General features: G+C 38.1%; 1 protein-coding gene across 4 annotated transcripts in view; it reads left to right on the forward strand.

Annotated features, from left to right (window-relative positions):
• The window catches only part of LOC135102203 (serine/threonine-protein kinase atr-like), a 479,415-nt gene that overhangs the window by 204,738 nt on the left and 249,640 nt on the right, over positions 1-25,037 (forward strand). For all 4 annotated transcript variants that reach the window (XR_010269589.1, XM_064007031.1, XM_064007033.1 and 1 more), the window contains 2 exons: positions 22,379-22,650; positions 22,797-22,967. Coding sequence is in view for 3 of the 4 variants with exons in the window: in XM_064007031.1 (XP_063863101.1) it covers positions 22,379-22,650; positions 22,797-22,967 (443 nt within the window). In the remaining variant the exon portion in view is untranslated. The remainder of the gene's footprint in view (positions 1-22,378; positions 22,651-22,796; positions 22,968-25,037) is intronic.

Genomic DNA, 25,037 nt, shown 5'->3' on the forward strand with positions numbered 1-25,037 from the left:
GTGATCATGTGCTGATTCAGTTCCCAGTTATGGATAATAACCTCAGTATAAAAAAAGAGGATCACAGAAGAGAATGGCTAAACTAGAACAAGACTAACTTTGGACAACTTAGGAAGTATTTCAGTGAAGTGAATTGGAACATAGTTATTCAAAAGGAGGACATAGAGGAAAAGTGGGCAGCTTTCCTGGACATTTATAATAAAGGAGTAGAGAAATGGGTACCCAAAAGATCAACAGAAAACCTTTTCAAAAACGATTGGTACAACAGATGTGCAATAGCTAGATTGGAGAGAGAAAAAGCATGGAACAAGTGGAAGAAAAATAAGAGACTGGACTAGTGGAACAATTATATAAGGAAGAGGAACGAATGTGTCAAAACTCGCAGAGATGAGCAGAAAAATTTTGAAAAGAATGTTGTGGAGAAATGTAAAGACCATCCAAATTATTTCATGAATTCATCAGTGGAAAATTAAAGAGTAAAAATGAAATAAGCATGGTAAAAGCTGGAGAAGAGACAGTGGAAGACCTAAAAGAGGTGGCTAAAGTGTTTAACTGATACTTCCACTCTGTGTTTACTAGGGAAAATGATTTCAGAGGTGAGAGGACAGTGTTAGAAAAAGGGACCAACCCTAAAGGAGATTAAAATATCAGTAGAAAAAGTAAAGAATATGTTGGAAGACCTGGATGTAAGGAAAGCAATGTGTCGAGTTGGATTTTAAAAGAGTGTAGCTCACAATTAGTCTCAGTGCTGCACAATATAATTAGCACCACCCTGGTAAAAGGTAGGATACCCATAGATTGGAAACAGGAGGATATTACCGCAATTCACAAGACCGGAAGTAAAGAAGATCCATTAAATTATAGACCTGTATTGCTCACAAGTGTAGTGGTGAAGATTTGTGAAAAGATCATCAAGAGCAGATGGATAAAATACTTAGAAGACACCAAGGTGATAACAGAGAAACAGTTTGGTCTCAGAAAAGGAAGATCTGTGTTGCGAATTTGATAAGTTTCTACTCAAGAGTAATAGATGTAGTGCAAAAGAGAGATGGATGGACTGACTGCATATACTTAGATCTAAGAAAAGCATTTGATAAAGTTCCCCACAGAAGACTAATATGGAAATTGGAAAAAACTGGAGGACTTGGTGGATCACTGACTGAAGTGGATGACTGACTTTTTGACAAACAGAGAAATGAGGACAGTAATTAAAGGCAGCAGATTGAACTAGAGAATGGTATTAAGTGGAGTCCCGCAAGGTAAAGCATTTGACAAGGTACCCCATCAAAAGCTCCTGAGAAAAGTTAGGGTACACGGGATAGATGGGAAGGTGTTAGGCTGGATAGGGTCGTGGCTCAGCAACAGGCGACAGAGAGTTGTAATAAACAGCTCGAAATCCGAGTGGGGTCATGTAATTAGTGGGGTGCCACAGGATCAGTATTAGGGCCATTGTTATTACTAATATATATCAGTGACTTGGATAGTGGAATTAGTAGTGATGTTAGTAAATTTGCGGATGACACAAAGATAGGTAGATTAATTAGGTCAGAATCGGATGCCATCACCTTGCAGGCAGTTTTAGATAGCATGAATGAATGGACGGACAGATGGCAAATGCAATTTAATATCAATAAATGCAAAGTACTTAGCGTAGGTAGAGGAAAGCCACACAGTAGGTACACATTAAACAACCAAACTCTGGTAGGTACAGGGTATGAGAAAGATTTAGGAGTTATAGTTAGCTCTGAACTCCATCTAGGAAAACAATGCATAGAAGCCAGAAACAGGCAAATAGGGTACAAGGATTCATTTTTAGGTGTTAAAAATAGAAGGCCGGAAGTAATATTAAAGTTATACTTGGCACTGGTCAGACCTCATCTAGACTACACTGTGCAGTTCTGGTCCCCACATTACAGGAAAGATATAGGTTAATTTGAATCAGTACAGAGGAGAATGACTAAAAGGGGATAAGATGTATTCCTTACAAGGTGAAATTGAAGTTGTTAAATTTATATTCTTTAGAGAGATGTAGGTTAAGAGGAGACTTGATAGAAGTCTTTAAGCGGTATAAGGCTTATAACAAGGGGGATGTAAGCAAAATTCTTAGGATCAGCATCCAGGGTAGAACAAGAAATAATGGGTTCAAGCTTGAAAAATTTAGGTTTAGGAAGGAGATAGGAAAAAATTGATTCTTAAATAGAGTGGTAGATGAGTGGAACAGACTCAGTAATCATGTTGTTAGTGTTAGGGCATTAGAGAGCTTTAAGAGAAGATTAGACATTTTTATGGATGGGGATAATAGATGGAAATAGGTAAGTATATTTCATACAGGGACTGCCATGTGTAAGCCTGGTCACTTCTTGCAGCTTTCCTTATTTCTTATGTTCTTATGTTCTAAGGTTCAGTACTTACACCTATTATGTTCACAGTTTATGTAAATGATATGACAGAAGGTGTAGAAAGTTACATGAACATTTTCGCTGATGACGCTAAGATTATAAGGAAAGTAACAAATGAAGAGGACTGCAGTGCTTTAAATCAGGACTTAATTAAGATTAATAAATGGTCATTGAGCACCTATTATGTTCACAGTTTATGTAAATGATATGACAGAAGGTGTAGAAAGTTACATGAACATTTTCGCTGATGACGCTAAGATTATAAGGAAAGTAACAAATGAAGAGGACTGCAGTGCTTTAAATCAGGACTTAATTAAGATTAATAAATGGTCATTGAGGTGGAACATGGAGTTTAATGCTAAAAAATGTAGTGTGATGAGGTTTGGAAAAAGTGTGAGAAAACCAGTTGGCAAATATTACTTAGGGAATGAGGAAATCTCTATAAGATTAGAAGAAAAAGACCTAGGAGTAATTATTACTGATAAGTTGTCATTTGGGAAGCACATAAACAAAATTATAGGAGAAACATGTAATCTGCTGAGAAACATCAAGAAAGCATTCTCCTATATTGATGAAGATGTGATAAAAAAAACTGATAACAACGATGATATGTCTGAGATTGGAGTATGCAGCATTAGTGTGGTTGCCAAGTTTGAAAAAGGATACAAGAAAGTTAGAAAGAATCCAGAGAGCTGCAACTAATATCCCTGCAAGCTTAAGAGAGTATGGTTATGAGGAAAGGTTGAAGAGATTGGGCCTGACTACACTAGAAAAAAGGAGGGAAAGAGGTGATTTGATAGCAATATATAGAATATTGGAAGGAATGGAAAAGTTGGACAGAGAAGACCTCATGATACCAGATACGAGAGACACAAGAGGACATGGAAGGAAATTGAAAAGGAGTGTATGCAGAAGAGACATCAAGAAACAGCTTCCCCCCACAGAAGTATAACAGTGTAGAATGAACTTAAGGATGAGACTGTGTGCAAAAACAATTCATAAATTTAAAGAAAATCTAGATAAAATTCAATATGGAGACAGGATGGCACAAGCCTAGTGTGGCTTTTGTCCTGCATTTTACAACTAGGTAAATACAACTAGGTAAATACTAATGGGAAATGGAAAGTGATGCAGAATAGCAGAAAAAGGGGATGGAAGTAATGTTGCAAGTGGTAAAAAAAAATCAGGACAAAGATGGTGAAATATTCAAACTGAAAACTAAACTGGAAGAAATGAGAGTGGAAAGCAGCACATTATTAAGAAAAATGACGAATAACAAAACAACATTGAGAAAGTGATGAAAGAAAATAAAGATTTGAAAGGAGAACTAGTGAAGGGTTAGAAGAGGGTGAGAGAAGGAGTCATGGATGAAATGAAAGGCTGGAAAGTTGAAAATTATAAAGCAAATGTTGACTTTAAGGAAATAATTGAAAAGCAATTCAGAGAAAAATGAAAATATAGAAAAGAAAGTGGTGAAAGCACTAAAAAAGCAATGAAGATCTGATAAGACGTGCAACAGATAAGAAGAAAAGTGTTATATTTTATGGAATAAAGGAAAAAAATATAACATACAAACTGAAGAGATAAAGAAGAAACAAAAAACTGTGAAGGATTTGTTGAAGAAACTAAATGATGAAGATGACACTAAATTTTAAGAATATCTGAAAGAGGTTGTTTGACTGGGCCTTATTTGGAAAGCAAAACAAGACCCATAAAAATAAAAATAAAAACACAGCAAGCAACAGAAGAGATACTAGAAAGAGCATCTGAACTAAGAGAAGTTGAAGATTGCAAAGATATATACAGTAAGAAAAACAAATGAAGGACTGAATGTGATGTATACCAACATAGACAGACTGTTGCAAAGAACACTTGAATTACAAAACTATTTAAAAGACAAGAATCCGAAGGTGGTGTGTTTAACAGAAACAGAACTAAGAGAAGAAAATCAGATTGTCATTAACAATAACTACGATATGAGAAGAGACAGGATTAGTAAAGGAGAAGGAGGTGTAATGATAATGACAAGAAATGAGTTGAAGATAAAGATAGTGAATATGGGGAAAGAAAAGCAGAAATAGTTAGTGTTAACTTGGAGGATAATAATGGAGAAATATTGGTAGCAATAATAACCTATGTAACATCCCAAACAAATTCTTGGAGCAAGGAAGACTATAAGAAAATAATAGAAGATATTATCCAGTGTTTGAATAAATTAATCAAAAGTAAAAGAGTACTATTGGTTGGTAACTTCAATTGCAAAGAAATAAATTGGGAAATGTTAGAGGCAGGAAGAAATGAGACTGCATGGGGGAAAGATTTCTGAAGCTGACTGAAAAGCAGAATGTTGCAATGGGTGATAGAAAATACAAGATATAGGGGAGATGACAAACCAACAAGAATTCACCTGATGTTAATGAAAGGAATTGACCTAACTAAAGAATTAAGATTTGTGTTTCTCTTGGAAAAAAGTGACCATGTAATGATAGAAATAGAGACTGATAATGATGTCAGTGAAGAGGAAGAACCATACAAAGAAACCAGGAGAAACTATGGTAAAGTTAATAAAGATGATCTTAAGAGATTCTATGAAGAAATGGACTGGGAAAAGCTGAAAAGAGCAAATGATATGCAAGATTATGACATTTTTATGGAACTATTTGAGACAGGAGTGAATAAATATGTCCCACTATACAAACCTAAAGAAAAAGGAAAACGGGTGTGGTTTAACGCAAGATGTGCAGGAAAAAAGAAAAAAAGAGGCGAAGCATGAATAAAAATTAAAAGAAATTGAAACCAAAAAGGTAAAGAAGACTTTAAGATAGCACAAAATGAATATGTAAAAATAAGGAGAGAGGAAGAGAAAGGACATGAAAAAAATATAATTGAAAAGTGCAAGGAAAAACCAAAACTGTTCTACAGATTCATAAATGGAAAAATTAAACTAAAAGAAAAACTAAAAAGGTTGAAAGATGTAAATGAAACATATGAAGACCCAAAAGACATGAGTGAATTGCTAAACGAAAAGTTTCAACAAGTTTTCATAGAAGATTCAGAATTTAAAGAACCACAAGATGAGAAGACAAAAAAACAAATGTGGGAAATTATACTAATCAAAGAAGTTTATAAAATGATGAAGGAACTGGAAAAGAAAAGCAACAGGACAAGATGGATGGAGTATCAGGTTTCATTTTAAAAGAGTGAAGGAAACAGTTAACTGAACCATTATATGACATAATAAAGTCATCATTATCAGTTGGAATAGTGCCTAAGGAATGGAAGAGAGCAGACATAATGCCAATTTATAAAAGTGGAAAGAAAGAAGAACCACTAAACCAGTATCAATGATGAGCATAGTATGTAAGATCTGTGAAAAAGTGATAGAGAAACAGTGGACAAAATTTCTAGGAAAACTTTATATAATATCAGAAAAACAGTATGTCTTTAAACAAAAGTGATCCTGTGTAATAAATCTGATGAGCTTTTATTCGAGTGACTAATACGTTCGTAACACAGGAGAGAGATGGATGGGTAGGCTGTGTGTATTCAGGTGTAGAAAAAAATTTTGACAGAGTTTCCCACAACAGGCTACTATGGAAGCTAGAAAATGTAGGAGGATTTAATGGAAAAATAATAAACTGAATGGAAAGCTACTTAAAGGGAGGAGAAATGAGAATGATAGTAAAAGATGTAAAATCGAAATGGAGAAAAGTAGACAGTAGAGTAACACAAGAATCAGTGCTGGCACCAATACTTTTCCTGATATGCCTGAAGGAGTAAAGAGTTCCATGAGTTTGTTTGCAGACAGTTCAAAATTACAAATACATATAAGAAATGACAAAGACTACAAAATTTTACAAGAGGATTTAAATAAAATTTGGGACTTTAATAAGAAATAGGAAATGAAATTTAATGTAAAAAAATGTCATGTAATGAAAATGTGAAAAAGTGAAAAAAAGAAAAAAAAGGACATATAAAATGGGAAATTAAGAAATAATAAATGTACAAGAAGAGAAAGATCTGGAGGTGACAATACAGGATGGTCAACAGTCAGAGAAGCATGTAGAAAAGATATTCAGAGATGCATAGAGAATGGTGAGAAATACTGGAACAGCATTCCATTATATGGATAAAGACTTGATGAGAAAGATAATTAACAAAGTACACGAGACTTACCGTAGGTCAGTTGAAGTGTACTTCTAATTTTTCGAGGCAAATCACCTCTGCTGGTGCGGAGATTTCACATGAGAGAGAGAGTGCGTCACGCGCTGCCGGCAGACTTTAAAGCAAGGACTCGACATCCACATGATGAACCAATTAGGAAATTAAGTAACCTGTAGAGCTTAAGGTAGGGAGGGAGAGGAGGGCATGTGAAATCTCCGCACCAGCAGAGGTGATTTGCCTCGAAAAATTAGAAGTACACTTCAACTGACCTACGGTAAGTCTCGTGTACTTTGTTAATTTTACTTCGGCAAAATCACCTATCCGCTGGGCGGACATTCCCCATGAGGCTTTGAAGCCATGTGGATGACAAGGGAGGATGCAATAGTAAAGAGGAAAAGGAAATGCCCCACAAGAAACAGTACTATAACTATTATTCCATGGAAGGATCTTGTACATGAGACAATCATACAATTGGTGTATAAAATAAGGTACATTGCATCCAACTTAATCCAATCTACAAACAATGTTGAAATATGGTAACAGTTCACATCATAAGGTAAACCTAAGGTACTAGATACTAAATACTTAAAATATCCGTGTACTGCAACACTGGAGTGCAGCAACAAACCCAAATCATGTCTTATTTTAGCACTGCATCCTGAAAGAGGTCAGAAGCAGCCACAATGTTCTTATTATAATATTTTGCAAAGGTAGATTCCCTAGACCAGCCCGCCTTAGCCATAATGCATGCGACAGGGACAGCCGCCACTCCAGCTTTTGAAGCTGCTGCTGGCCGCACACTACCAGCGGAAAACTTTGAGATGTCTATGCCGGACATGCGGAGAATGGTCCTGACCCAACGGGCAATAGTGTCTTTGGAAACTGATTTGTGGGGTTTTATGAAGCTAATGAGGAGCCTGGCATCAGTGTGCATCTCATCCTGTCTAAGCTCTTTAGTCACCTCAATGTACCTCAGGAGAGTGCTACAGACACATAATCGTGGATCCTTAGGGTAACGATGGAATGTGACCCTGTTGATGTTAAAATTTGGTCTGGATTGTTTAAGAGTGCCCCCCAACTGTACTGAAATGGAGTGTTCATTAATGAGCATGTCTCTGATTAACAGTAGTTGTAAAGTTTGAATTCTGGCAGCTTGAGTTAAGGCCATCATCATAACCAATTTTAGCGTTAATTCTTTAAGGGTTAATGCATGTAAGGGGAACATGGACCTTAGTTTCTCTAAGACAGGTTGGACGTCCCAAGTGTCAGTGTACCTGGGCTGAGGAGTTCTAAGATTGAAAACCCCTCTCATGAATCGGATGACCAAAGGGTGATTTCCTGCCCTGCATCCGTCCACCACAATGCCGAGAGAAGACAGGGCACCCCTTGCAGTGTTCACACACTCATAACCCACACCCCTGTCAAAGGTTTCCGTCAAAAAATTTACAATGTGACCTACAGTTGGAGAAGTGGGATCGACATTCCGTCTACCACAAAACAACGACCACCTCTGGACATGTGGGCGGTATTGCCTCTCAGTACCTGGTTTCCAGGAGGCAAGTATGATGTCCGCAGCAGCCGGCGAAACTCCTCGTTTCTGCAAGTTTTCCCTGACAGAAGGCATGCCATGAGCCTCGCGTGGGACATGATGGGGTGTGGATCTGTTGTGGACGGGTGTGTTAGAACATTCCTCCTGTTCGTTATCAAACGTGGGAAGTCTATTAGCAACTGGAGCAGCATGCCCATCCAAAACTGGGACGGCCACAGAGGAACCACCATCCAGCCTCGTGCTTGCTCCGCACGTAACTTCTGAAGGCACCTAGCAAGTAATGAGAATGGGGGGAAAATGTAAGGCAAATCAAAGTTTGACCAGTCCAAGGAAAAAGCATCAAAATATTTAGCCTCCGGATCTGGCAACCACGAACAGAATGTATTAACCTGTTTGTTAAGCCTTGAGGCAAATAAATCAATGGACGGTGTCCCAAAAACATTACACAAGGTAGTAAAAATGTGTGAGTCAAGTTTCCACTCATGTCTGTCATTAATCTTGCGAGAGGCTACATCAGCCAAGGTGTTGTCCTTCCCCGGTATGTGCGAGCATGTAACCCATGAGTCATGTTCCAGACACCAATCCCAAATCTGGGTAGCAACATCATTACAGGACTTGGACTTTGTGCCTCCCATTTCATTGACATAGTTTATGGCAGTGGTATTATCACAAAAAACTCTAACATGTCTACCTTCCAGCTCATGTTCAAATGCTTGCAAAGAGAATAGAATGGCTTTCATCTCCAGGATGTTAATGTGAAGCTCCTTTTCATCCAGGGACCAAGTACCACTTGTAATCTGACACCCCAAATGACTCCCCCAACCAAGGCTGGAGGCATCAGTAAATAAATCGATGTCAGTACCTGGCCTAAAAATGTGTCTGTGGTGTCTGTCCACATTGTCTAACCACCAGGAAAGGTCTAGTTTCATGTCTGCAGTAATATTCAAAGGCCTGTCAAAATTACCATACTCCTGTTTCAAAGCGGCAATTTTTCCCCCCTCCAACTTCCTGTAGTGAAGTTTACCTAACTCCACTGCTGGGATCGCAGCCACCATGAGGCCGATCACCCTGGCCACCTCTCGAATGGGGGCAACATCTTTACACAAAAGTTCTGCACATCCTTGGCGAATTTTGATTAGTCTACGCTCAGGTAAAGAGGCAGTCATGAACTTGGTGTTAATAACATTGCCTAGGTATTCAATACATTGTGTGGGGGTGAGAACAGACTTCTCCATATTGATACAAAAGCCTAACCTCTGCAACAGAGAAATGGTGGCCTGAATCGCCTGAAGACATCCTGAGTAAGAGTTACTGCAAATTAATGTGTCATCTATAAAGCTGGTGATAGTGTATCTTTCCTGCCGTAGAGTAGCAAATACTGGCTTCATCAGTTTGGTGAAAAGCCGAGGTCCCTCAGAAATGCCATTAGGGAGGCAGGTGAATTGATAGATAACACCTTGCCATGTAAAACATAAAAATCGTTGTTGCTCATCTGCAACCCTAACAGAATAATAAGCATGCCTGAGATCGACAGAAGCCAAAAAATCACCCTGGTTGATGAGCCTGATGGCCTGTTCAAAATTTTCCATTTTAAAATGTTTATATGGTATGTATTTGTTTAACCTCTCCAAGTTAAGAACCAGGCGAAATTCCTCGTTTTTCTTTTCTCGCAAAAAAATAGGAGAGATAACCTGCTGAGTTTGTTTGTGTGTGACTTTAATGACTTTAAGCTGTAAAAGTTTTTTGATCTCTCCAGAAATTATCCCCTGTTGCACAGTGTTGAACCTGTATTCCAAATCATTAAAAAATAAAGGATGAACACTATCGACATCAATATCAAGGTGGCAATGCTGAACAATATCCAAAATGACAGGGTCACTGGTAATTTTACGCCACTCATGCAGGAAAGAGTGTAGTCTGCCAGCTTCAAAACATGCACTTGCCTGTAAGTTTACTGGGGCTGCCTGCTGCGGCCGCCCCGGCCCTTGGAGTTTTTTGGCTCCACATCCTGACGAGTGGAAGGCAGTTGTGGGGCAGCCCTGGAGCCATACCCCTGTTGCCCGTAGGGTTGGAACCTGGCGTAATATCCCCTACTAGCAGGCTTGTTCCAATATCCACCAGGGCGTTTACCTGTGAACTTGCTAGTAAAGGCAGGCTTTTTCTGCGAGAACTTACTCCGCAGTTTCTCCGCTTCCTCAATTTGTCTGGCAGACTGGGACACATCGTCACCGAACAGAAAGCGAGTAATTGGCACCTTATCTGAACAAAGATGAGCATATTTATAGTTTATCTCGCGTTTCATGACAAAACGCCTGGCCAAATTGTTCCTGTGATTGGCATTGCCTAGCAATGCCAATGCACCATTTAGCATGCTCACCTCATGTGCCAACTTGGGGTTACCTTCCTGTTCAGCCAAATCATCCAGTGCCACTAAGGATTTGGTGATAATGGTTGAAGCCCGCAGGATGTCCTTATTTACCTCCTTCAAGCGGAAGTCTGTCTTCCTGGCATCCAGCTTCAGGGCCTCCAACACCTGTGGGTTGCATTCCACTGGCGCAAGAGCATGGCAGTTATTAGGCCTCTTGACAACATCGTCCTCACACATGGCCTTGTAGTCCTCCTCTCTCATACTATTATCAAAGAGAAAGTTTACCATCTCTGCCACTCTATTGTCAATGTCAGCAACCACCGTGTCAGAAGGACCAAAGGCCTTAGTGCCCTGAATTAAGGTGCTGTCAGCAGGGGCGGCAGGCATCAACACTGCCTCATCCTCACTCATCCTGGCCAAGAAACCAGAAAAAGTGGCAGAACAAGGAGGCGACAAACCCCAGCCCCCCAGAGTACTGTCCTCCACAGTCACCTGTGCCGACCCAGTAGGGGGTGGTAGTTGCCGTCTGTCTGCCTTCAAGGCCTCCACTTCACCCCTCAAATCAGCCAAGGCGTCCAACACAACTGACCAAGGGGGAGGAGCAGGAGAAGTGCCGCGGGAACCACGTGCGTCAGCACTGTTACGTAATCTCACGCAACCATGCCTCCCACTCAAGCGACAAGATGAATGATCCCTGTGCCTGTCGTCGTCATCTTGAGGGCGAACAGTAGACCCAGGGAGAGGAGAAGGGGATTGAGAGGCAGAGGACGCTTCACCAGAGTCCAACATGGCTGCCGCACTGCGATAAGGAGAACAAAGCCGTAAGCTTCCCACACAGTTCCATCGTCAGTGGAGACCGATATACCAATAATACAACTCGCCCCAAAAACGGGTAACGAAGTTGAAGGCACTGTACCTGCGTAACAAGTATCGTGGCCTTATCTGAAAGAAAACAGCAAAAACTTGGGAGTCCGTATGACCCAGAATGACCGTGTCTGCCCGACGCGGCGATCAGCAAACAACTGCCGGCAGCGCGTGACGCACTCTCTCTCTCATGGGAAATGTCCGCTCAGCGGATAGGTGATTTTGCAGAAGTAAAATTACCAGTATGATTAGAGCAAAACTGGAATATGGTGAATCAATGTGGTCCCCCCACAAGAAGAGACATGTCAAAAAACTAGAAAGGATACAAAGGATGGCAATGAAGATGATTCCAGAACTGGAAGAATTAACATGTGAAGACAGGTTAAAGGAAATTAATCTGCCAACATTAGAACAAAGAAGAGAAAGGGGAGATTTAATACTGATATATGAATTGTGGAATAGAATGGAAGAAATTGATAATGAAATACTATTGAAAAGAGAAGAAGGAAATACCAGATTCACATGAGGATGCAGCAAAAAACTAAGCAAAGGAAGATAGTTAAGTAACATAAGAAATATAATTTCCACAGAGAAATATTGAAATTTGGAACAAGCTAAGTGAGGGGGTGGTATTGGCAATGAGTGTGCACAACTTTAAGGAAAAGCTGGACAAGTGTAGATATGGAGAGGGGACCACACGAGTGTAGCTTGGAATTATAACTAAATAAATTCAACTAGGTGAATGCACACACACACACACACACACACACACACACACACACACACACACACACACACACACACACACACACACACACACACACTACACACACACTTTACTATCATTATGCTTCTTACTTTAGATAACACAGTATAGGTTGTGAAAAACAGCTTTGTAAGAACTAGCATATTTGCGTATTTACCTAGTTTTTACCTAGTTGTGTTTTACAGGAAAAGAGCTATGCTCATGCTGTCCTGTCTTCATATTTATAAGCATCCAGCTTAACTTTAAATTCATTAATATTTTTTGCTTGTACCACTGTTTCATCTAAGTTGTTCCATATTTTTATGCTTCTATTAGGGAAACTGTATTTCTTGACATCTCTTCTACTTGCTGTTTTCTTCAATTTCACTTCATGTCCTCTTGTATCTCTTGAGTCCCACACAAATAAGTCTTCTTTGTCAACTTGATCCTCACCCTTTAATAAAGCTCTGTATATAACAATCAGGTCTCCTTTTTCTCTTCTCTCTTGTAATGATGGAAGCTTCAATCTCCTTAATCTTTCTTCATAGGTTAAATCTCTCAAACTTGGTACCAATTTGGTTGCAGCTCTTTGGATCCTTTCTATTTTCCTTATTTCCTTTTTATTATGGGGTGACCAAACAATTGTGGCATATTCCAGTTTTGGTCGAATCACATATTCCATCAACTTTTTCATCATCTTTTCATCCATGTAAGCAAATGCCCCTTTCATCTTTCTTAGTAACTCATAGGTTTTCCCAACTATTTTGTTCACATATTTTTCTGGTGATAAGTTATCACTGATTGTAATTCCCAAGTCTTTTTCTTCTTTGGTTTTCTTAATTTCCACATCTCCCATGGTGTAAGAACTTGTCAATCTTCTTTTGCTTTTTCCTAATTCCATCACCTTGCATTACTTTGCATTGAATTCCATTTCCCATTTCTTACTCCATTTATATATCTTATTTATATCTTTCTGTAATATTTCACAATCCATATTGTTTTCCACTCTTTTCAATAACTTTGCTTCGTCTGCAAACAGACTTATATAACTGTCAACCTCATCCACCATATCGTTGACATACACCACAAACATTACGGTGGCTAAGACTGTTCCCTGTGGTACTCCACTTGTAACTCTACACCATTCTGATTTTTCTCCCTTCATTACTTTTCTCATTTCTCTATCCCTCAAGAAGTCTGTAATCCAATTCAGTGTGTTTCCTTGCAAACCCCCCATATTTTGAATTTTCCATAGCAGTCTCTGGTGTGGTACCTTATCAAATGCTTTTTTTAGGTCTAAATAAACACAGTCTGCCCAACCCTCTCTCTCTCTAATTATATCAATTGCTCTACTATAAAAGCTCACTAAATTCATGACACAAGATCTTCCACTTCTGAAACCAAATTTTCTGTCAGTCAGTGTAAGTGTTTCTTCTAAATATTCCATCCATCTGTTTTTAAGTATTCTTTCCACTGTTTTTGCCACCACACTTGTTAGGGACACTGGTCTGTAATTCAGTGGATCTTCTTTATTACCTCCTTTAAAAATGGGCGTAATATTGGCTCTCTTCCAGTCTAGAGGAATTTTTCCTTCCTTAGCCCTTTCCTTCCGGCAATCATATATGTACGATTGCAAAAATGCGTCCGTAGCGATGGCCATCATACCCGTAATCAAGAATTTTCGCGCCTCAATTTTGAGCTCCAAGCGCGGTTTCTCGAGTCAGATGGTGTGAGTGGAAGTGTCTGGCATGTTTCCACATGTAGTGCTGTCACTAGCTCTGGAAATTTAGCGGTAACTAAGCTATTTTCCCTTTCTCCGGGCGACACTTGGCAACCCCAGCGACCCGCCGGGTGGAAAGCACTCGCCAGGTGGAAAGCACCATGATAAGTGCGAAGAGACATCCTGATAAGAGCAAAGGATCTCAGATCATAACTCACCATGGAGCAGGACAGAACATATGTATTTAGCAGTGCTTCTGAGTTTGAAGACAGTGACAGTGAATATTTAGAAGAAGAAGCTGAAGAAAGCGAAGACATTAATGAGGACTCGGAAAATGATTTACAGGATCCACCTGTTTTGTCAGAACAGAGAGATGATACCTATCATTCTTTCATGTTAATTTTTTCATTATCTTCGATTTTATAATAAAATGGTAGAAGGTAACTTGTCAGAGAGAGAGAGAGAGAGAGAGAGAGAGAGAGAGAGAGAGAGAGATAATGTTATTTGCCTGAAACTTGATATGAAAAGGGATGAACTCTCTCTCTCTCTCTCTCTCTCTCTCTCTCTCTCTCTCTCTCTCTCTCTCTCTCTCTCTCTCTCTCTCTCTCTCTCTCTCTCATTGGAAGTGTACAATTTCCCCTCCAAGATGAGAGAGAGAGAGAGAGAGAGAGAGAGAGAGAAAGAGTGTGTGTGTGTATGTGTGCGCGCGCGGTGTCATCGCTCTCCGGGCTGTTTCTGGATGACGGATCACACAGCGGGAGGAGGAGGAATCCTTTATAAGGCATAAACTGAACTTTCAGAGGTCACATTGAGCTACAAAGTACATCATTGTATTCAGAATAACAAAAAGAAAATAATTATTAGTATTCAAACAATTTTCTGACAATTTCTAGGTTTACCATTTTTAGCCGTCATACAAAACGGGAAAATAATTTAAGCGCCGGAAGGAAAGGGTTAAAAGAACATACTATGGTATTGTGTATACTTTCTGCCAGATGTTCACACCATTCCTTAAGTATCCAGTTGGACACTCCATCTGGTCCTTGAGCCTTACATCCAAATCTTTCATAATCTTCTTAATTTCACTATGTCCACCTGTATCTTTCTCATCACATTGTCTCTGTGCCATGCTCTTTCTCCTTCAAATTTGCTTCCTTTGGTAAATACTGACTGGAAGCACTTGTTCATTAATTCCGATTGTAACCACGTATCTTCGTATGTAGTGTCATCTTTCGTTAATTTATCTATTGTTTGCTCGTTTTTCATCTTCCCATTCACATATCTGAAGAATAACTTTGGCTCATCTTTGCATTTGTTAACTATATCTTTCTCATAATTCCTTTCTTCATTTCTCAGGATTCTGATATATTCATTTCTTGCCTTCTTGAAATCATCCCATTTCTCACTTCCTCCTTTTTTCTCCATCTATTCCTTGCTGCTTCTTTCTTTTTTTGCTGTTATACATCTCGTATTAAACCAGTCTTTTTTCCTTTTCACTCCCTTTGTTTTGATCTTCGGTACATATCTACTGACACCTTCATCATAAATTTCCATATGTCCCACTTTTCCTGCGTACTGCTTACCGTGAACAGTTGTTTCCATTTAGCCACTGCAAAATATTCCCTCAACCTGATAAAATCTGCTTTCCTGTAATTATATCTCCCAATCTCGTAAATTTAATTCCTATTTTCTATTGGACCACTGCCTATACTGAATTCAATTAACAGATGGTCACTTTTACCTAGTGGGCACTGATAATTTATTCTGTCGATGATGTCCATTTCCTTTGTAAACGCCAAGTCTAGCCTTGATGCCTCTTCACCCCCAAATCTTGGATTTTCTCCAACCTACTGGGTCATAGTATTTGTCATTATTAAATTTAGAAGCATATATCCCCATGACTCTTCTCCATCCATGGTCCACTCTTCCCAGCATACCTCCTTGCAATTAAAGTCACCCATAAGTGTTATATTGTTACTCTCTGCCAGTATTCTCTCCAAACAGTTACTAGTATCTCTTAACAATAATTTATAATCCTCTTGTGTCCATGTATTTGTCTTTGGGGGCACATAAGCCACTGCAAATTCTCTTCTTCCTACTACCTTCCTTTTTGTTTTAATTCTAATTACTTCTGCCTTTCCTTCTCCCATTTCGACATCTTCCACTGTTATACTCTTCTTTGTAAATAACATGATTCTTCCCCTCTTCTTATTATTTGTGTGTTTTATCCACACTTTATAATTACTATTACCAATTCTTATATTTTCTGTTGTCTCATTTAGTTTAACTTCAGTAATACCCATGATGTCAGGCTGCTTTATCTTTAATATAATTATTCAATTCTCACAATGTTGATATTAAACCATTTATATTTGTATATGCCACTGTCCACTTTTTATTTTTCCATACATTATTTACATTTTCTATTCTTTTTTTTTTGTCAGATACCACTTCCTGAGCCTCTCGTCTTTTACCTTCCAATAGAACTTTTTTTTCTCTTCCTCTGTTCTGTTCTCATTTTTTGCCTTTGCTTCTTTTATTAGATCGCTTACCTTGAGTCTCTCCTCCTCATTCATGTCCCTCTTTATCCAAACTTTCCTGTATTGCTCTGTCTTGTCCAGTTTCCACGCATTCGATATCACTTCCATGGCTGTTGTTTGTGCCCTAAATTTTACTTTCAGTGGTCGCTCTCCTCCTTCTATATACTTCCCCAGTCTATGTATTTCCTCAATTTCACTTATCCAGTCCTCACCTTCTCTCTGTATATTTCTTACAACATCCTCTACTACCTTTTTTTGTTCTCTTTCCCTCTTGTATCTTACTGGCTCTGTTTCCTCTTTTAATCCATATATAACAATACATTTCTTTTTGTCCACTGTGTCCCTTACCATCGATTCCTTCTGTTTGATCACTTTCACAATTTCCTTACTTAAATCTGTCTTTTCCTTCTTTTGCACTTCTATGATTTCTGTAAAGTTAACTTTTTTTCCTATTTTTTCCTTCCTCCAGATTTGATGTTCACTTTTCATCCCTATCACTTCCTTTTCCTTTTTTTTCAACAATATTGTTTTCAATTTTGTTTTTAGATCAGCGCATAGTGTTTTCAATTCTTTGTTTTCCTCTTCCAGGTCATGTTGTTTTTTTTCAAATTTTTTCACTCTTTCAATGAGGTCACTGATCATCTCTTTCATCAAAACCACTTTCCTTCCTTGCATTTTATCATGTAGTTCATTATCTTCCTCAAATCCTGGGAATGGTAACCCCGTTGGCAACACTCCGCTCCCACCTATGGCGTCTACCTTGCTGGAGCTTTTACTCATTTTATTACATCTGTTATTACTTAAATTTTCCCTTATTTTTTAAATTTCTGGAGACAGGACAACTCTGCTTGAGCACAGCTCCTACCTGGGAACACATTCTAGGCTCCTAGTGGTGGCCGTGGTCAAACAAAATCTTTCTCTGCTGGAGCTTGGATTGCTGCTTGTTTACTCAATGACGACGTGTGTGTGTGTGTGTGTGTGTGTGTGTGTGTGTGTGTTTACCTAGTTGTGGTACACAGAAAGGGAGTATCTCATAGCATCCCGTCTCTTATATCTATCTAGTTTGGTCTTAAAAGCATGATCAGTTTCGGTATTTACGTCTTCACTGAGTTCATTCCACTTGTTCATACTTCTGTGAGGAAAACTATACTTCTTGATGTTTCTTCTATTTTTAACTTTCTTCAACTTCTTACTGTGTCCCCTTGCACACTGTGTCTAAATTTATAAAACATTCTTTGTCCACATTTTCCATACCATTTATCATTCTATAGATGTTTATTAAATCTCTCTCTCTCTCTCTCTCTCTCTCTCTCTCTCTCTCTCTCTCTCTCTCTCTCTCTCTCTCTCTCTCTCTCTCTCTCTCTCTCTCTCTCTCTCTCTCTCTCTCTCTCTCTCTCTCTCTCTCTCTCTCTCTCTCTCTCTCCTATTTTCAAGGTTAAGAATTTCCAACATTCTTAATCTCTCTTCATAGATCAATTTACTCAACTCCAGAACCATCTTAGTGACTGCTCTTTGTACTCTTTCTAATTTTATAATATTCCTCTTTGTATGAGGAGACCACACCACTGCTGCATACTCCAATCTAGGTCTTATCATGGAAATCAACTACTTTATTTTTATCATTCCATTATCCAAATATGAGAATGCCATTCTTACTCTTTTTAACAAATTCACCATCTCGCCAGTAATTTTATCAATGTGTCTGTCCAGAGTCAAATTTTCAATAACTGTTACTCTGAAATCCACTTCCTCTTTTGACTTCTTTAACTTCACACCTTCCATCTCATAATGATAGTGTTTTTTTTCTTACTCTTACCAAACTCCATTACTTTACATTTATGTAAATTTAATTCCATTTGCCAAGATTTACTCCATCTATTTATCTTATTTAAATCATCTTGCAGTACCATACAGTCATTTACATTTTCTATCCTTCTCATCAGCTTAGCATCATCCACAAATAAGTTCATATAACTATCTATCTCTTCATTTATGTTGTTCACATATACTACAAACATATTAGTCCCAACACTGACCCCAGTGGGATACCACCAGTTACTTTCAGCCAAGTTGAATTTTGGTCTTGTATTACAGTTCTCATCTCTCTATAATTCAGATAATCCTCCATCCACTCCAGCAGTCTTCCTCCAATTTTTCCATAATTTTTTATCTTCCATAGCAATCTCTGGTGTGTTACTTTGTCAAATGCTTTCTTCAAGTCTAAGTAGACACCATCCACCCAACCATCTCTCTCCTGCACAATATTGACTACCCTTGGATAAAAGGAGCATGATCTTCCCACCCTAAATCCAAATTGACAATTTACTAAAACTTTATCTCTTTCCAAGTGTTCCATCCATCCTTCCTTTATTGAACTTTCACATAATTTTCCTACAGCACTAGTCAAGGACACTGGTCTGTAATTAAGTGGGTTTTCCTTATTTCCTCCTTTGTATATTGGTGTAATATTTGCTCTCTTCCTGTCTTTTGGTACTCTTCCCTTTGATAGTGATGTCACCACTAGACTGTGAATTGTATCAGCCTGTTGTTCTCTACATTCCTTCAATATCCAATTTGATACTCCATCAGGAACAGTTGCTTTATTTACTTCAAGTTCTTCCATCATCTTAAGTATTTCTTCATAACTGACTGGGACTGTACTTAGTATATTTCTCACCGAATTATTCCTTCCAGCATCAGACTACCCTTCCACAGTAAATACCATTCTGAAACTTTTGTTCATAATCTCCGCCATCATTAGGTACAAATTTCTCCACAGCAGAATTATACATGCCTATAAATTCATCCCATTTTTCCTGAACATCTTCTGCATCTTCATAGCCTACTAGTCCATGGGAACATAGTACTTTCTTAATTTTTCAAAGTCAGCTTTACTGTATTTAAATCTTCTTACCTTACAATTTTCATCAATGATTACATTTTTATTTTTCAAATTGAATTTCATCAACGCATGATCACTTTTACGTAGAGGGCTATCATAGTGTATAGTATCAATAATTTCCATGTCCTTGGTAAACACTAAATCAAGTCTTGGTTTATCTCTTCCACTAAATCTGGTATCACAACCCATTGAGTCATCAAGTTTTCCACTGTCCATGAGCTCTCACTTCCAGTAGTTGTCAGTGTCTTCCAATTTATCTCATTACAATTAAAATTGCCAACAATAACTATATCTCTACTTTCCATCACTATCTTTTCAAGACCTTTTAACATATCTACCAACATCTCTTCATGCTCTTCTTTTTGCCAGGCATTGGTCATAGGTGGCACATACACTCCTACATAATTCATTATCCTTCCATTTCCTCTTCTAGTCATCACTTGTAGAATTTCTGAATTGTCTTCACTTTTTATTACCTTCTCCACTTTGACACATTTTTTTAGTCAGAATGATCACTCTACCTCCTCCCTTGTCACTTCTATTTTTCATCCATAAATTATATTTATCATCAATATCAGGATTTCCCCATTCATTTTTCCTTTTTGTCTCACATAACGCATCCTGTGCAGTTCTGCTTAACAACTCATTTAATTCCATTTTAGTTGACTCAGAAACTCAGTTCCTCTACCTAACAACTTGAAACAACCTTCCAGACAACTATTCCCTCTTCTTCAGTGACACTCAACTGTCCCCCTCTTCTACAGTGAACATCCTTGGTCTTTTATTTTTTTTTTATCTAAACTGGAAACTTCACATCTCATCTCTAGCTAAAACAGCTTTTATGAAGTTAGGCATTCTGAGACATCTCTTCCAGTTTTTCTCACCCTTCCAGCTGCTAACTGCACAGGAGCCTTATCTGTCCATATATGAAATATACTTCACAAGGCAGGTAGGGGAAGGAGGTTTCCACTCATACTACTTTTCTAGACAAGGTGGAATCAAAAGCTTTTTGTCAACCTATCTCCTATAATTGACTGTCTTCAGTCTCTTTCTCATTGCTGCAATGTTGCATCTCTTGCTATCTTCTGCTATTTTCATGCCAACTGCTCTTCTGATTTTGCTATCTGCATGTCTCTCCTCCTCCTGCAGCCTCGCTGCACAAGACTTTCTTCTTTCTCTCACCCCTATTCTATCCACCTCTTTAATGCAAAAGGTAACCAGTATTTAGTCATTCATCTCTTTCTCTGGAAAACTCAGGAACTACCTGGCTACTTCTGTATTTCCACTTCTGTGTGGCTTGAACTCCTTCAAAAGGGAGGTTCCAAGACACTTATCTTTGTATTTTTGAGTACCAATTTGGACCCTATTCAGGGACTGGCTTCTCAGTGGGCCTTTTTTTTTTTTTTTTTTTGTGGATTTTTGTTACTCTTGGCCAGTGTCCCTCTTACATAAAAAAAAAAATCCTGTTCCATTCCATTCTGTTTCAACTTTGCTCCACTATTTTGTACTTTGGCTATAATCTCTATTATAGTTATTCATAAAAAACATTAAACCACCACAGGGATATCACACATCTCTGTCTGACTCCTGTTCCTACAATGAAACTCCTAACTTTCACTCTACCCTCACACCCACAAACATGCATCTCTATAAAAAACAACTAGTCCCCCTACACCATAAATATTTAGAGGACTATCTGCTGAAAAGTCAAAGTTAACTGTTTCTTACTGATTCATATCAAATTTTAATAGGTTATGTGACCTAATGAAGAGATGATACCTGCTAGGTTTCTTATTGTTTTCTTTTTAATTAGCTGGAATTTTTTTCTATTTTCCTACATTTGTCAGCAATGCAATGTTGATGAAAGATATGAAATTAACTTTATACTATTCCTAAGAGTTTGTTTTGGCCTAATTTGAAGATTTCTCCTTCAGTTTAGCTTTTTTTTTATTATTATTTTTTTTTTTATGTGGCCTTGATAAAATCAATCTGTGACACAAAAAGCATTTATTTATCCCTCTTTCAGATGCAGAAAGTTTAATCAGAATAAGAGAAATGATTGTGGATTTATATTGCACAGAAGACAGACTATTTTTCCTTCCATTCCTTTTTTTTTTTTTTTTTTATACAAGCCAACATCAGTCTTACAGATCTACATCATTCATGGAATAATTTTTGAGTAATGTGAGGTATTTACATGACATTTTAGAGTGTAGCTAGTACTTGGTCACTCATTTTGTAAGGGAATATTTGTTCAAAGATGAGGTTATCAGGAGGCACCACCTTCCTGTTTGGAGCCAGGTCCACTAATGTTCTCCTGGTTCATACTCCTCATTGAAGTCTAAATTCTTGGCTTTTTTTCTTTTTGTGAACAACTCACACTGTTTCCTTCTCTCCTATCTCTCTATAGCATTTCATATGACAAGAAATAGGTGATAGTAGTGAAGCTTCTGCTGATGCTGCAGAAAGCACTTGTGAGGTAGATGTGTGTGGAAATGGTGAATTTGGTGAATGTTATGCCTGACTTCTAGTGATTTATCAGGTCAGTTAGTGGGCTTGCAGCATGAATGTGGGTGGCAGTGAAATGAAAGGTAGAGGAGGCAGCGGCACAATAGGATGCTTCATGCTCATCCCCTGTTTTTTTTCCCTTATCTTGGCCCTCTATGCTCTTTCCATGTTTTGTCTGTTTACACACTTCTTTCTTGATGGCTTTGCCATGGTAGCAGTAAGTAAGAAAACAGGTAAAAGGAAAAAGAGAGGACAAGGTAAGATGAGGACAGAGCATGGAAGTACATATACATCTTTCTTCTTGATTACTGTCTGCTTGAGGGATTCAGTGGTGATATATTCATTCTAGTGTGTATGCACATGGCACTGAAAAGCATGACACATCATACAGTGGGGAAGGGGGAAGGTAAACTGCCATATTTTCTTTATTTTTAGGAAATTTTGTGGTAAAACTGTCACAAGGCCAAAAGATGGAGCATTTTTTCTCTCTTTTTAGGAGATGGTCCCTATAACAACATCTTAAATGTCTTTGCTTTGCTTTTAATATAGGGAAAGTAATTAGTAATATGACCAACATATTATCCTTATATGTATGAACATAATGCTCTTCTCCTTCCAGAATCAGGTGAATGAGCTTGTGCTGGGGTTGCATGACCACAAAAGTGCTGTGTTGTGTGAATTTCACCATATGAGAACAATTGATACCTCATTTACCTCCACTGCCTCCATTTCCTCTGGCCATGCTTCCTCCAAAAACTTCAGAAAGAAGAGCATCAGTGAGTTGTCTGATGCTACCTGTCAGGAAGAAATCTGTGAATACCTTGCACCACGCCTGTTAGGCATCCTGGGATTCTTGGACAGCAAGTTGGTATCCTCTTCCACTATGTTCAAGTGAGTCCCTTTTCAGTCTGTTCATTAACCCATTGCACCTTTATTTGAATATTGTCACGCAGAGTTTTCTTATTGATCAGATATTTTATATTACACCTTTTTTTATTTTAAACTCTAATCCTTTATCATGGTTTCCCCTTTGTCAGAGAAAAACGGTCAGGTCTGTGGTCTCTGAATGACTTGCTGGCACTGATGGGGAAAAAATACATATCTCCTGTGTCCCGCAAGGTACTTGCCTCCCTCAAGACAGCTCTGAAACTCAAAGATGATGAATTCTATGACATCAGTTGTCATGCATGGACTACTTTTCTCCTCAAGTATGTGGAACATATTTCGTATTTGTTGTAGTCTCCTTAACAGTATGAAGTAGTAGCATAGTGGCATAGAGTCAAGCATGCTTGCTTTACAACCAAGAGCTTATAATTCAAATCTTCAGCCAGAATGAGATATTTTTTTGCTTGTTTTCTTTCATGTTGTAGCCCTTTTTAGGGCAAATAGGTATGGGATGTTAAATGAGGAAAGTCATGAACTTTATAGTCCAGTAGAAGTAAAAAGCCCTTGTGAGAATGGAAGCTCAGGGATCTTACTCAAAATGAGTATATGTAATGTGTATATTTACCTAGTTGTATTTACCTAGTTATATTGTACAGGGCACAAGCCAAAGCTCTTTTTGTCCTGTCTCCTTAACCATATTTATCCAGTTTCTCTTTAAACATGTGTACACTGTTTGCTGCAACCACTTCTTCCTTCAAATCATTCCAGATTTCAATAGTTCTATACAGGAAGCTGTATTTCTTGATGTCGTTTGAACATCACTCTTCTTTATTTTCTTCCCATGCCCCCTCATCTGGCTCTCTCCCTCCTCCATTTGTGGTACCAAATAATTTCTGTCTATTCTTTTTATATTGTTTACTAAATTGTACATTGTTATAAAGTCTCCTCTTTCTCTTCTCTCTTGCAGTGTTGGTAATCCCATCTCTTCAAATCTTTCTTCATAGCTTAAATCTTTCAATTCTGGTACCATCTTTGCCACTGTCCTCTGTATTCTTTCCAGTTTCCGTATATCTTTTTTCTATGTGGAGCCCAAACTACTGCTGTTTATTCCAATTTAGGTTGTATCATGCTTGTTATAATTTTCTCCATCATTTCTTTATCTAAATAGTTAAATGCCATCCTAATGTTTGTATGTATATATAGAGCTGAATATTCAGTTTATGTGCCTTTTAGGTGGTAATGTGTCCTGAATCATTACTCCCAGATCTTTTCTTCATTACTTATCATTATTATTTTTCCTCACATTTTGTACTTCCACGAAGGTCTCTTTTTACTTTTTCCTATTTCCAACATGTATCATTTTCTGGCTTTAAATTCTAGTTTCCATCTTTGGCTCCATGCATGTATCTTGTCAATATTCTTTTTTTAACTCCTTGCAGTCATTTTCATACCTTATTATTTTCATTATTTTTGCATCACCAGAAAACAGGTTTATATAACAATTTAGATCCTCTGTCATATCATTTACATATATTTGAAACATAACAGGTAATGCTTCATTTTTCATCAAACACATAAATGCACATACAACATAATCACAAAATGAAAATAATCAAACACTACATGCAAATTTGAAGACAAAATACGTGATTACTTTGTGTGAAGGACTACAAAAAGTATCATCTCAGACATCACAATCCAGTATTAAATCAGCATATAAAATATATGAAATACCACAGTTTACTGAACACATATGAAATCTAGACACTTAAGGCACATAGGAAAAATTCTCCAAATATTATTTATGACCAGAGCAACTTTATGATACAGCTAGATGAGTTGCACTGTCTCAAAAATGCAGCACCACCTATTATGTGGCCTACTGAGAACTACGAGAATCGTTCTGTACTCTTTTCTTATATTTGCTTCCATCCACTTCCATCTATGCAGCAGTGAGATTACATATACTGCTACATACATTGGTATCCTTAAGGTCTAAAATCCATCTAGTTTAATACACTCATCGCTTCTTTTAAGACACACAATCATCAGAGTGTTCGCTTTTCTACTTTTCATCACTGAGGGCTGAAGATTCATCTTAGCCTTAGGGCACAGTGATACTCACTTTTATACACAGATATTTAAATTTCTTATGTCTGTCTAATGCCCACAACATCTGGGTCACTAGAGGTAAGGCATTGTTGTGTTTTACATGTGTAAGATTAATCATGTGCTGTTATAGTTCATTAACAAGCTTTTAGACCAACCTAGCTTGTCTTAGTCCTCTGCTACATCATCGACACCTGCACCTTCATGGTGTTTATGAACAAGGCGGGCATTGTCCTGAGGAGTGCAAAGAACTGGGTTGCGGGCAGCGCAGGCATCATGGGAGG

The sequence above is a fragment of the Scylla paramamosain genome, chromosome 7 (genome assembly GCF_035594125.1).
Source record: "Scylla paramamosain isolate STU-SP2022 chromosome 7, ASM3559412v1, whole genome shotgun sequence".
Taxonomy (NCBI): domain Eukaryota; kingdom Metazoa; phylum Arthropoda; class Malacostraca; order Decapoda; family Portunidae; genus Scylla; species Scylla paramamosain.